Source organism: Habropoda laboriosa, unplaced genomic scaffold, assembly GCF_001263275.1.
Source record: "Habropoda laboriosa isolate 0110345459 unplaced genomic scaffold, ASM126327v1 scaffold126, whole genome shotgun sequence".
Classification (NCBI taxonomy): Eukaryota; Metazoa; Arthropoda; class Insecta; order Hymenoptera; family Apidae; genus Habropoda; species Habropoda laboriosa.
In genome coordinates this window covers 1,725,297-1,740,324 of record NW_017100288.1, presented here as the reverse complement: position 1 = coordinate 1,740,324, position 15,028 = coordinate 1,725,297, and the positions used below count along the sequence as shown (strand labels likewise).

The window sequence follows — 15,028 nt, the reverse complement described above, 5'->3', positions numbered from 1 at the left end:
GAATTTATTTTTTTTTTTTTTTCCTAGAAATTCTAGTTCTCTAAAGGCAAATTCTTTTCTTATTAATGTATATTTTCGAATATGGAAAAGAATGTATAAATTTAATATATGCAAATGATCAAAATTGACACTGACACCAAAATAGTATTTACGGGATAATTATTTTGAAATAGTGTTTTTCACTATTTCCTGTTAATTTTACATTCGTTGGAAGTTTTCATAAAGAATGTTTTTTTTATTTTATTACATCGAAAAATGTGATTTTTTATTAGATCATAAATTAATCGTTATTGCAAACGTATTTTCTTTATCCCGGCATCTTAATAACCCCAACAAAATCATAAATCTACTAATGCATCTCATTACTCCGAGCACACTTCACCCAAACCACATTCAACAACACGCCTCGTCAAAATGGCTAAAAGCCTCGACACATCATCCTCCGGCGAACACAAAACAATTTCAACCGCCGCATAATTCCCAGTGAAAACCCCTTAACGAGTCGCGAGCACCAACAGAGTTGGCGATTAATCGAAAAGCCATAAAATCGAATCGCGCGGTAAGCTGGCGTCGTCCCACTGTCAAATCCACGCAAAAAAGCGGAAACAGGTGGTACGAGCAATTAATTCCTGGATAACAACGTCAAGAGAGGACTGATGGAAACGTCATCACAATCGCTCCGATTACGCCATTTCGCGCAGAACGCTAATGAAACAGGAATCGTCGCGTTCGATGGCGGAGAAAAGAAAAAAAAATAGAAAGAAACGGTGGTCGAAGCCGGTGGTGAAACGAACACTCACGGGGGTTCCCGTTCGATGCTCCGATTCGATAAACCGGCTTTGATGTACGAGGCACCAGGGTAGGACGTAGCAGTTTGTATCAGCGTAGCGTCTGAAAACGAAAAGATCTCCGCGGACGATACGTCGGATTGAATTCGAATGGCTTTTGGCAGCAGGCGTAGTCGTTATTCTGATTTATTGCGGCCGTTCACGCTGCCAAGCGCCGACAGAACGACGTGAAACAATAAAGCCACAGAGCAGACGCAGCCTCGCTACGTAGAGCAACATTAAATAACGAGAGACGGCCGTGGCCGTGAAAGAGATTCGATCTAAAGTGCCGGTTACAACGTTGTCGTAACAACTTTCTTCTTCTCCTTCCACACAAGTGCCGACCTATCCCGCGGGGACTGCGCCTTTTATCGATCTATCCGCGCTCCTCTCGCGACCATCCTCCTACCGTGGCTATGCCCGTTTTTTTTTTTCTGCCCTAAGTTCAATTGCTTTCACGGTGAAAACGGGGATTTCTCCGGTGGCACGTCTCTACAAGGACGGATATAATGGCAGGATTAGACGGCGGTGTTAGGCTAACGACGTGAGAAATACTTTTGGCGGATGAGCAACCGACGTTTGGAGAAGAACGGCAGCCATTCGGCATGGTATTTCGATTTGCGGGCCCCGTTAGCTGGTGATTGCAACGCGTGGGTAAGAGAGGTCTCCGTAAGGAGGATTAAGAGCATTCACGGGGCTGCCGTGTTTCTTGGGAATTGTAACGTCTCTTTTTAGGCGTTCAGGAAGAAAAGCAAGCGTTTTGGGAGAGCTTGAAATTTAAAGGTTAAAATTTTAAAGAATCGTCTTATTCACTTAATAAAAGTCATGGCAATTTTCTTTGATTCTCTAGAGGAACTTTAAGTGAATTGCTGGTGTTATGGTTTTCTTTAAACGTTGAAGAAGAAAAGCAAGCGTTTTGGGATAGCTTGAAATTTAAATAATCACATTTTAAGGAATAGTGACTTGATGGAAGTCTTGGTAAGTAACGCTCATTCTTTCGAGGAACTTTCAGTGATTTCTTGGAAATACTTAAAACACTTTGCTACGGTTTCTATAAATTCCTTTTATTCCGTAGGTAATTGTGTTTAAAAATATTTCACGTCGAATTTATATTTATAAAAATATTTCACGTCCACTTTGCTATCGAATTATTCAGCTGTACTGTCTGAGACATAAAGTTTGTCAGAAAGTGCCAGAAAGCTTATCACATATTCTTGTAATTGAGACAGAAATATTTCTCGAAGTGACCCAATGAAGTTAATTTTTGAAGAGGCCAGTTATTCTCACTGCTATTAACACGTTTCCAGCATGTGTATCGTCGATATAGAAAAGAATACTCTTAGTATTCAAAAATAGATTAAAGTGACAAGAATATAATGTTCATATGTTTAGTAGCCCCACATACTGCAACCTTTTAAATCAACTATTTTCACACACCCAAAATTTAAACCTTCTTAAATCTGAAAATCAAAAATTTCTTAGTTTTTCTTCAAAACTCTCTGAACTCTACTATACACAAACTCGTTAAAATTCCACCCACGATCCAGCAAATATATCGATTTTATCCCAACATTGCATAATTCACGCGCAATTCCTGCATGAATAATTCCGCTGCAATAATCGCGGCTCGTAAACCTTCCCGTCCCATTTTCGGCTCAAACCAACGAAAAAATATCGTTTTCCTCTTCGCACACGTCACGTCTCGCGATTCGTGACGAAGGAGCAATGCGGGTGGAGATGAAATAAACATGCGGAGAAAAAATGACGACGACTTACCCTTCAGCTGCGTCGACTCGATGGCGAACATATTCAGCGCCAATAGTTGAAGAAGCCGCGTCCCAGGAAGTGGCAGCGGCGAATGCTGAAGAAGCGCTCTGAACTCTTTCAACATCTGAACGCCGGCTTCTTGGAAAGTCTCCATTCTGGAAAAGAAAGAGACAGTTCGAGGTCAGAAATGTCGAATATCCTTCGTCCTGGTCGTTCGGGGAATGCAAGAATCGTGTAATCGGACGGACAGTTCGATCTCTAAAATAGCATCGCGAAGTCTGTCGTGACTGACGGAAAATCGACTGTGACGGGAAGATGGAATGAATAAATGAAAAGGCAGCCATGACACGTATCAGTCACTCGGCAGGATCCTGCATATTTCAGGCGTTCCGGTCTGGATAAGGACACTGACCCCGCTACTTGCGAACTTTAAAACAACGTCGTTTCCGCTGATATTTCCTGTTTTCCTCGTCAAATACTCGGGAAACCCGTGAAACTTTCAACGACAAGTAGAGAAATATTAGCCAGTTGTCGCGTGTCCAGAAACTTTTCATAAATAACAGGAAGTTCAAGTGTATACTCTAATTGTCGAAATATGGACTGCGAAAAGACGGTGTAATGTTTAAAAGTTATTTTAGTAATTTAGGTTGTAGTCATTTATTCAATGAACATCTTTTATGAAAAAGTGCATTTCTGGTGTTCTATTTCAGTTCTAGGCACAGGTGAAAATTTGTATGGTATAAAAGTAGTTGGACTAAAAGGTAGAAATGTAAATTTGCGATAAACTGTCGGCTCTTCGAATTTCTAACCATTTTGCCAAACAGTATCATAGATCACCAAAGATAACAGTTAAAGAGTAAAATCGAAGTTATTAAGAACAGAAGTTTGATCTAAGCAATGAGATTCGAAATGAAACCAAACTATTTGGAATCCAACTAACGAGGGTTTAAATTAAAAAAAAAAAAAAGAAACAGAATTACAATTCTATTCCAATAAATACAATGAATACGATACATTAATATTTTATAGGATGGTATCAATAAAACAACCAACATTTTCTAACACTAAAAGCAGTTCAGAATTCCAGACAAGATATAGTAATCGTACTGAATGACGTGATTCGTGCAGGAAGAACTTGGACGAAATTACAAGTAAAAGAAAATAAAGTAATTTCACCATTCGCAATTTACGTTCACAATTTCATTAATGAAATGAAATCTAAACTGAACGGGAAATACCAACGAACCATTAACGCAACGAGTACAATGATATAAAAGTCTCCTTTCCCCAGACACAAAAAAAGTTAAATTATCTTTCACTATTTAAAGACATCATAAAGTGAACCCTTTCGAAACCGCTGGAAAAAAATTGATCTCAATTTAGCATCCATTGCACTCGCGATCGATAGTTAAATAACAAATTCCTGAGAAAAAAAAGTAATTCAATCGCGAAAGGGTTAATGAAGTCTAAACTGAAACCGCCTCGATTTGCGAACCGGAAATAGAGCACGAACCATTAACGCAACGAGTACGATCATACAAATCAGCCTAACACAAAAAAAAAGACACATCATCTTTCGTTAATTAAAAACATCATAAAATCAACCCTTTCGTGACCAATAGGACGCACAAAAAACAATTCATCTCAGTGGATAAATGAGAAATTCTGAAAAAAAAAGAAATAATAATTCCATCGCGAAAGGGTTAATGGAACTTAAACTGATACCGGCACAGAGTTACGAAACCGGAAATACCACAAACCATTAACGCAACAAATACGATCATGTAAATCTCCTTTTCCCCTAACGCGAAGAGAAAAAAAGGGACAGAAAACCATGCTGGTATTAAATCTCCAAGCACTCGATCATCCCTCTCACGCTCGAAACATCTCGTCGTCCCCTCTCCCCTGTTCAATCTCTTCATATCCCAGGTAGCCAGAGCTAGCCAACCTGTATCTACAATCCTGAACGAGGCTGATAATCAAGATAACGCCGGCAACCAATAGTAATACCGTCATATACCATCGCGTCCAAGTACCCAAAGCAACGAGCAAATCCTCTTCTTGATCCGGCAGCGTAAACGCAACTCTGGTAGATACGCCGCGTATTACCAACGCGGAGTACCAATCAGGAAATAAAGCGCAAATGAGCACAACCTGGGTGTATCGTGTCGCGTGAGTGGATTATCTGGTCGAACAATTCGTCCAATTAGATGAAGACTTTATCAGCGAAGATTGGCGAACGGCGCGACGCTCGTGAACGTAATATCGAGCATCGCTAGGGCTAATTAAAATAATAGTAATTACAAGCTTAGAGAGATACAGTAACTGCGGAATGAAGAAGGAGAAGAAGGTGGTTTTTCTTAGAACCGTTACGAACGCGGAATAAATTCCGCCGGTGCCGGAAAAACGGCGCGACTGTTAATTAAATGCCGCGCGTCCATGCGCATTCCACGACCGGATCGGTTTGCAGAGAGACGTTTTCACTCGACGCGCACCGATCGTGGAATTCGCAAATAAATAATCGGATACTCTAATTAAAGTGGGCTGATTCTCGTACGCCTCGTTACCGAGAGCCCGAGAGGAGTCGCGGAATTTATTGAACGAGCCGTCGTCGATCCCGAAAGAAAATGACGACGACGCTACCGTTGGGCGGACCATCTCATCACACTGGGCGTACGATAAACGCGAGTTATGGCTAATTACTGGAACACGGCGGATACGTATCGCGAGGACAGCCCTTTTGTAATACATTTTAACCGTTTCGGGACGGTAAATCGCGACAGTGAACGCTCTGTGTGGCCGTGTAATAACACGCGTTGCGGCCGGGACTCTCATCTTTTCTCGCGTTAAACGCACGCTACCGATCGATAACATTAACACATGATTTAATTTTTTAATTTTCATATATTAGTAAAATTGATATAATCAAGTATTTGTACTTGCCTCGAACTTGTAATGATTATTTATTTAAAAAATATTAATTACTTCATATATGTAAACATGAAGGTTAGAGATGTCGACTGTCCGCATAGATGGAAATCCGCGTAGTTGGGAGCCATCTCCCGGTTTTTACGGAAAACTGAGTCTGATCATCTGCACTGCGTGTCAATTGTCGTATATTGTCGTTAGAATAATAACAAACGAAGTAGGTCGTGTGTAAGGACTTAGTTGTTTACTAAGAGACAGTGTTTTTCCAGAGAAGGATAGAATATGTATATGTCTCTAGGAGACAACAGTAAAAAAAATTATTTGTTGTTGTTTCACAGCTATAACACATCTTATTACAAGAAAAATAAACTTAGGATACGATAAAACGAAATTGTTGCAGTAATTAATCTAATTAGCTATACGTAGGCTCTCCTCTATTTTCAATTAACTCCATCGTTCGATTGTGTACGTATATACATATGTACATATTATTCACGCATACACATACCGTGAAACTGTAACTGCGTAGCTCGCAGAGACACGCTTTTCGTTTGATTTTTCTCCCAAGCTGAGCTATTCGTTGTGTACTTGAATTCGGTGCACTAGATTCTTGTATGCAGCGGCACTTAATTCACACGAACGAATATGCTAAGTACGTAAATTGATTGGAAATCCGCGTATAATCGAAAACGCGTTGTTCGATGTATTTGTTCGGAAAAATTGTAGCCCTTAACTTTTTAGAACTCGTGATATTTCTTGCGAGATAAACATAAGCTAGCTGTCTGTTCGCGCACAGAAAAGAGTTAGCGAGAAAAGAATTTTCTGATTTTATATTACTTTTATTGGCAAAACCGAAAATAAACGCCACGCACATGGTCTTAATACAATACAATACGCCATACTTATTTTCGTTCGACGCATGCGCGATCGCCGCTCGGCGGACGCATGCGCGGTCGCCGATCGCGGTAAAAAGACGCGCCCCTTTTAAATTCAAAACGTTACACTGTCCTTTTGAGAGTAAAACTATCGCGAGTTACTCGCGAGTGGACACTGCGTCTGAGAGTGACTGTCTAAGAGCATCGCTCAACTCTCTGAAAGTTACGACTCGAATAAACAGTTGCTTTGTAAACACGAAGCAGTTTCGTATTCTTGACAGAACTCTCGTGCGAGTAAAAACAGTCAGGAAAAAACGTATTCCTGTCATGACGATTATTTTATTATATTTACGATAGTTTATTATAACTTTTATCACTTCTAGAGTAAATAATTATTGGTTTCTGATTGCTTAGAACAATTATTTTTCATTATTTTTAGTTTTTATTAAACACTATTGTACAACAATCTTTGTAAATAATACTCAGTATGAGTTTCTAAGTGGTTAATTTACGAACAGACCATCGTCCGAAGAAAACGAGACGGAATATAAGTTAGAAGTATGGTCATCACTTCCGGGAAAAATGGCAATTACATTTTTTCTTCCTTAGGGTGCGTAGAATCATGCTGTAAAAAAATTTTTCGTTCCAGCCGTATACCAAAATTGGCCTTTTTTTAATATCCTCCTTTCGTTCTCGTGTGATATACAGGGTGTCCTAATTTTTTCGAACCAAACTTAGTAAAACTTTGTCAGTATGTTCTATGGGTATGAGTGAGAGAAAAATGTTATATAAACATAGGTCGTGTGAAGCTTTATTACGAAGTAATAAAGGAAATAGTAACGGATGTTAGGTTATGATACAAAATAGGAACAGATCAGCAATGTGTACATCTAACCTTCTTATGCAAGCTGTATTTACGATCTGAGATCATTGAAAATGTTGAGTTTAACTTTTGCCAGTGCCATTCTTGTCTTGTATCACAGTAACCTCAAATTCGTTACCATTTCTTTCATATTATTATTATTACTATAACTTTTTAACAAAGCTTCAAACGATCTATGTTTATATAACATTTTTCTCTTATTTATATCCATAAAGCATACCGACAAAGTTTGATCCGAAAAAATTGGAACATCCTGTATAATAATTCAAAGCGTCTGTCAATGCAAAAGTCTATATCACACTTCCTGCTCTCATATGCAAAACAATACACTTTCGTCTGACTCTACCTGAACATATCGAAGGAAAATATGTTTCAATCTATAATAAAAAGTCTCCAGATTTTTCTTAGCTTTATTTCACGTATTTTTAGATGAAGATGAAAACTAGCAAAAGCTTTGTTCTTATCAGTGGCAACTTCGTGTAAAATATAGGCATTACAAATTGCCAACTCTAATAAATGGAAAAATACTTCTCTGTACCATTTTACAATTTTTCCTCGCCCTGTGCGTCTGTACTCGTCGCAACCAATGGCGGAAGCAGTTCGACGTGGGTGTGACACGCGATAAAGAAGCGGTCCGTGCCGCGAACGTTGCTTTGTAACCTGTTGAAAGGACCGTACGACGATAAAGAAAGAGAAGCAAGCGACGAGTTTGTTCCTGACAAATTATAACATCTGATATACCGGAACTTGAGCGCAGGTCGATTCAGGCTTGCCAGAATGTGGCTCCAGAGCGATCTTTGCAACAGACACTGGAAGAAGTTCAAAAGAGCCGACGAACACTTTTCGCGAACATCTAACCGTAGGACAGGTTTTCGTGGTTGGTCGGTGATAAAACTTCGGAACGAGCATTGGTTCGAGTATCTGATCGGCCCTGGTGTCGTTTCTCGCGCGAAATTCTTCGTTCGAGATGACGGTTTTGGGTGGAAGATAAGTGGAAAGTGTTGGTCTGATTTAGCGTTGGATTTTGTTACGTGCAGGTATACTATGAACGAAGAAGGGTGAGAAGGTGATTAATGAATTTAGGAGAACCTCTACGAGAGTATAGTGTAAGCAGAGTTCAATTGTGTGGTTGTGCACACATTTTCAAATAATCAAAATTTCGAATTTTCAAATCCTCCAATTCTCAAATTCCTCAGTTTCTAAAGTTTCCAATTTCCCAATTTTTAAATGTGCAAATATTGACATTTTCAAAGATTCCAATTTCCCAAATTTGCAAATATTAAAATTCTCAAACATTCAAATTTTCCAATTTTCAAATTCTCCAAGTTTTTAATTGGTAACAAAACAAATTCAACATTGTCCACACGCGAAGTAACCCAAGCACTCGTAAACATCTCAATCAAGGAGCCATGAAAAAATGAGCTCAAGATGCCTCTTAACCTCATGAAACACGAGATAATCACGTTCGCCGAGCCAGTGGCGATAAATTCACGATTAGCCGCACGGTGAGCTCGGTTTTACGCGTTCGTAAATACGCGGACACCAGCTGTAACGCGAAATGCTCGTAGTGTCCAAACAACAGTTGCAGAATTGCACCGAAATCAGGCCGGCGTGCAGTTAAAATCCCATTCGAAACATTTATCGTTCACCGGATCACGAGCTTCAATCTCCCGTTCGATAAACGCACACGGAAAAAGAACCGCTTCAATCGTGTAAACATTCTCGACGTTAATACCAGCCGACTAATTCAGCCAATTACTGTTTCCGGACCTCGCTCGAGCAGCTTATACGAGCGGAACAAACAAAACAGGAAAAGACCAGATACAGCACACAAACACAGACACATCATCCATACACGCAGAAGGAAAAGGCGAAAGAGCACGCGAAAAAGATTGAATTAATCTGGCGTATCGTTAAAAAAAATTGCTCGATCATCGAATTAAAATGTCGCGGAGAAATAAAGCGAGAAAATAACTAAGATCCGCTTGATTTTCACGTGAACCAAAAGAGAGGAATAGATAGAAAGGAGTAAGAGATGTGCACGCGAAACGAGGGGAAGCGAATTAACATCGGCGCCACGAAGCGAGCGATCCTCCGACTCGGCGTTAATCTCGCTCCGTTGAATTCGAATGATAAAGGGGAACGTCGCGGTGCTCCCGTGAGATCTACCGAACAGCCGTATCCTCTCGTAAACACGGCCACGGAGGAACGCCGGCTAGATCTCACGTAGCCAAGGCGCTATCTTTCCCACAACCTCGTTTTCCCGTTCGTGGCGCCGCGAATTTACGCCGCCTAACGTTTCAGCCTCAACCTCCCTTGGGCTCGCAGACTAGAGGATTCGCGACGTGGCCCTTCCTTCGGCCCGATCGAGAGAAACCCTTCCCACGAGGGTGCGATCGGAGAAATCGATGCATCGGCTGACTTATTTATAATACTTCGGCTGTGTCTATTTTATAGCGGTCTACACGCGATCAATAATACTGATTGATCCAGTTTAATATTGAAGCTCGAGTGTTAATATAACTGGAGCTTCATTGACGAATCCTTCGATATCCATTGCACGCAATTGATACCATTCACAGGTCATAGTGGTTAAATCTATTTTTTGAGTTTTTTTTAATTTTAGTGCTAAGACACTTGATTGAGGCTTATCTTTTTATATTTAAAATAAATTTCCTTAATAATTAGGCTTAATAGCAATAAATGACAAAAATTTCTGTGGCGCCATTGAATAATAAATAATTTATAAGATAAATAATAACTACAGTTGATACAGAAAGGTTAATTTTTTTAATTTGCATTAAAAATATACAGATAAAACCCTATACAATGGTACATTACTAATTAAATTTAAGTATTTTACCGAATTAATACTCTGGAAATATCTGAACCACAGTGGCTTTAATGCTGTCCGTGATAATAACGATAATAATTACCCAACGTTTCATTAAAATTTGTTACCGCGATGATAATAACCCCATTATTATTTCAGGAATAATGAAACAGTCATTACCCTGATAATTATAACAATATTCTTCCTTCAACCTAATCATTAATGCTAGGCAATTAAAGTCTATGTTAAGGGTTATAAAGCAACATAAGTGAAGATATATCTAATTCCATATTTTTCAACAAAAACAGACCTCAAAACACAACAATTCTGCTCGTTCTTATCACACAAGTGTGATCGATCTTTCGAACATTATCATGCTACTTTAAATACCTCGTGCTACTGATATTTATAAACTTCTTAAGGAAAAATCTTTATTATTATTCTCAATTCAGACATTATTATCATAATATATTACAAAAAATATTTAAAAAAAAATAGTTCTAAACCATTTTACCTTTAAATTTATTTAATAATAAAATGTCCTTTCGTTCGATTAAATATTTACTATTCAAACCGATTTACCTTTAAAATAATTTACCAATAGAATCTGTTAAAACTTGCACAACCCTTCCCTAACTGGGAGTATACCATAAAAATCCACCTTAGGCTCCACGAGTATCTATTTAAATTCCATTGAAATTCTCATTAAAATTCAACGCAAACGCAACGGTATATACATTCACACGTTAGTCAAGAGCAAGGATTACTTGAAACTATTCAAGAGGAACTTCAGGTTGCATGGAAACACAGCTATAAAGCTCGTCTCTTTATTAAGAGCCTGTACTTCCGTAGACAGTATTCCAATTTCACGATGCCACGAGACAAGGACTTTTCGTCAAATGGCTTGTTTATATCAACCTGAAGCCATTTTCTCCACTTAATAGATCCAATGTAGATCCAGTTACACGCTTACAAGGTTTTACTGTAATAACTTTATCTCAACGTTCGACGGATTCACGATGCTCGAACATCGTTCCACTCAGCTGTTCTACTCATCCATTCAACACAAGGAATCGAACGATTTCTTCATTTTGTTACCTCGTACAAGTAGGAAACACACGTTTCTGACGAGTTCTCGAGAGAGCAAGGAAAGATTCTAACCAACCTTAAAATTTTTTATGTAAAAAAGAGAACAGCTTCAAATTGACTTTCGTCGATTATGTCAGCTGTAAATTCTTAATTTACAATCGAGGAAAAAATACTGTATTCTTGTTAATTTGATTTTCCTACGGAGCAAAGGAACCAAACACATTTTGCTCGTGTTATCCAAAAGAGATGTAATTCCTATCTAATATATTTTCAACAAAAATATAATTTGCTACCATTATGGTAGCACCAAATTACATTCGTGACATAAACGTCAAGCCAACAGGTGATAATACAGTAATAATAAACAATAATGAAATCTGATATTCATTATACCACTCGAGAAATGTCACAGAAACTCAAAATTTGTCTCCAAATTGACTGATAAATTATTACGGTATTACAGATCATAATTTCATTGAAATTATCAATATTTATCTTCAACAACGTACACTTTGCAATCATAAATCCAGCAATTGATTGTAAATGGTAATATATTCGATTACGAAAAGCAACAAATATTCTTATTCAAACTTCCCTAAGCCAAGTGGCAATTTCATATGCACCAATCAAATGCAATACGTCGTCCAGCAAATCTTCCAAAAACTAAAACAATCGCAAGCTCAGTTCGATCCAAAAAAAAATTGAGTCAATTGAGTCACTTCTCTTGGAAATTCACTTTCCGCGCTACCGTCCAATGGTTTCTCATTAACATCGATCGGTTCTGCTCGTCGGAAGTGGACGATCGCCGCTCGATTTTCAACTAACCCTCGCGAGAATCGCAAACTGGCACGCAGAGGTGTGTGCTTCCACCAGTCGTAATTACACGGGGGTACATAATGCAACCCGGCTAGAGCTCGGGTTCTGGCACGTTTGCGTGCCAGACTTTCTGCTGCCCCGACTTTCCAGCGGAGGCACGTGTTATCAGCGTAAACACACTGTAATTATTAACACCGGACGGTATTCTCTTCTTAGCTAGCACAGTGGCTGTTCATTAGCAAACCTTTATTATTCCTCTGCTGGCTCGCACTTGGTCGATAGCGCGAGTAGCAAGCAACCAGAGTTTCTCCGGCAACCTGTGGCTGATCTTAGTAATCTAGTAACGCGGCCGAGAAACCTTCGGCTGGAAACACCGTGTAATTGTTTCTAACGCCGATGCTCGCTCTCGGTGTGAACACGGTGTGAACTAATTGGAACGAAGTGTACGCGGTGCAAAATTGAATGGATCGAGTTTTTAGTGATATCTGATGATCTTATGGATGATTCATCAGGGGGAAACCTTGGAATTTTTCTTGCGAGCTTCGTTTAGAGGATTGTTGATCTGTTAACGATAGAACGACCGGTCGCCGGGTCAAAATGGACCCATTGACAATTTTCTATGTAATTAACACGTGATGGAAAAATTTCGAAAATCTAGGTTAAGTAGTGTTGATGACATAAAAATTCAAAAAATTCTACCTGCGTAATTTTGATGGAATTATTATATCAGTTATGTATAATACATGTATATTAATCTGTAAGTAAAATTATGCTCAACTACCTGTCACGAAGGAAACCATCGTGTAAGAAATTGTCGATAAAGAATAGATGCATCTGAAAACGAGAAATCTCGTTTCCGCCCGTATATTTTTATGAAAACGGGAAACCTCATTTCCGGTCATTAATGTATTAATTTAAATTTCATGCTGAAATGATCACTTTTAAGAGGAACTTACTGGCTATTTTACGTCGTTACTTGCTACTTTGACGTTTTTAATTTACCAGACGTTTCCTCGTCTAACTGTAAAGTGTCAATACCATATGAACGTAATTCTGTGCAATAATGTGTGAGAGAATGCTCTGAATATAAAGTTATAAAAATTCATCGTTTATTTCCAATATTCGATATTACTACCAAAGTGTTCATTCTCAAATCCTAATTACAAATAAAAATCAAATTTACATTTGATTATTCCACGAATTCTTAACATTCGATAATTCGCAAACAGAAAAATATTACTGAAACTAGGAACACTTTAAACCTGTAATTAAGAACTTCCAACAATAACCCTTTTGAACCACCAATTTTTATCATCGTCACAAACAATCATATGTGAAACATTTACAATATTGATTCCTGAAAATCTGCTCAATCACAGATCATTCAATAACAACATTTCACTCTTAAAGACTCCGTTTGATTCTTGAAGCATGAATAAATTCCGCTAATAAATAACCGCGTCAAAATTGAACCACGCCCCGGCACCATATCCTCGCAAGATCGTCGATTTTAGATCCTGCCGATAGATCCACCACACAAGAGCAATCGCAAAAAACAAGTACCAAAGCGAAGTTGTACCAAAAGAACACGGACAAATTGCAGCGAGAGCGAGACGATAAAAGCATAGCAACCAGGATTGCGCGGAGAAAGACTGGTAACAGTTCGTCAAGGCTAGAAGAGCCGCCGATCAGGCGAGGCTCTCGATTAGTTTTACGGCGCTTTGATAGTCGCTAAAAACTTGATTAGCATACGTCCGGGGCAGGGTAACACAGGCTTAATAAGGCTGAACTAGCAAACGGGCTATCGGACTACGATAAACGCGCCTTCTCCTTTCACGTTCACGGCGCCGGCTGATCGTCAAGAGACTGTCAACGACCGCTTCGAGGCGCCTTCGGCCCGCGAATGGAACACGAACTATTCTCACGACAGTGAAACTGTCGCTCACGGCGCGACTAAGCCGTCATGCTGCCTCCGCCTATTCCTCTATTTAGCTTGGTCAAAGAGATACGAGCCACGGGCAAAACGACAAAACTGCCGCCCGAGTTGTTACGCGCTGCGTTTTCAACCGATAAGCCCCTTCCGCTGGCTCGAGACGCGTGGATAACGGAAGAAAACGCAGGAAGGAAGCTTATCGCTGACGGCGAATAAGGAAGTCGTAGAGCCTCCGGCTGGTGTTGAGAACGAATGAACGTGGAAGGGTGAAGATGGTGAGAATCGAGCCACTAAAAAGCCAAAGTGACTAACTCCATCAAACAAAAATTTGATACTAAAATTGGAAGAATATCGAAAAGTGGAGTTAATCATTTTGGCTTCTGAGTGGCTCAATTATTGGTAGAAGAGTTTTAAGGGAAAACTTGCAATGGAGAAGGAAAGAAATTTTGTGTGATTGGTTTCTTGGAGTACTATTTGAATTACTGTATTGTATATTAAGTGAGGAAATGCTGGCTATAGATTTATGTAAATTTATTTCTACAGTGGTTCGATGTTGCTTGATTTTTAATTCTAATGGTAGCTCGAAAGAATAAAATTAGTATTCTCGAGATTTTGAAGTACACGTGACCTAGCACCCCAGTAGTGCAAATAAAAATTATACTGATTTAAAGACGAAGATTGTAATCAATAGAATTATGAAAAGTAAAATATTGTTGCACACTAAATTAAAAGTAATAAAGAGTACATGAGCGTCGATTAAATGTAGACTATTTTCCATCTACCCTCATTAGCTTATCACTGTTTGCTTAACTGCCGTTGATTAGCCTAACAAGAAATATCAGTAATCGCCTTACAACACAATTTCCAACATATCTCTACCTCTCAAACCCTACCACAAATCAGACCATCTCCCTAAAATCCGCCTCATCATCAGCCAAAACCACCAAGGGCACCAAAAACCTCCCACAAAATTCCAAACTAGAATTACCAAAACGATCTGCTCCCGTTCGCTGTTCAGACACACAATCAGCTCACGCAGCGCGAGGTAGCCCGATGAACCCTCGAGCTTATGCAGGG

The 15,028-nt window shown here is 39.2% G+C and overlaps 1 protein-coding gene across 1 annotated transcript in view; it reads right to left on the bottom strand.

Moving 5' to 3' along the window:
• Positions 1-15,028, bottom strand: part of LOC108573733 (telomerase-binding protein EST1A-like) — a 223,685-nt gene that overhangs the window by 184,493 nt on the left and 24,164 nt on the right. The window contains 1 exon segment of the mRNA XM_017936208.1: positions 2,604-2,749. Within this exon segment, the coding sequence (XP_017791697.1) occupies positions 2,604-2,749 (146 nt within the window).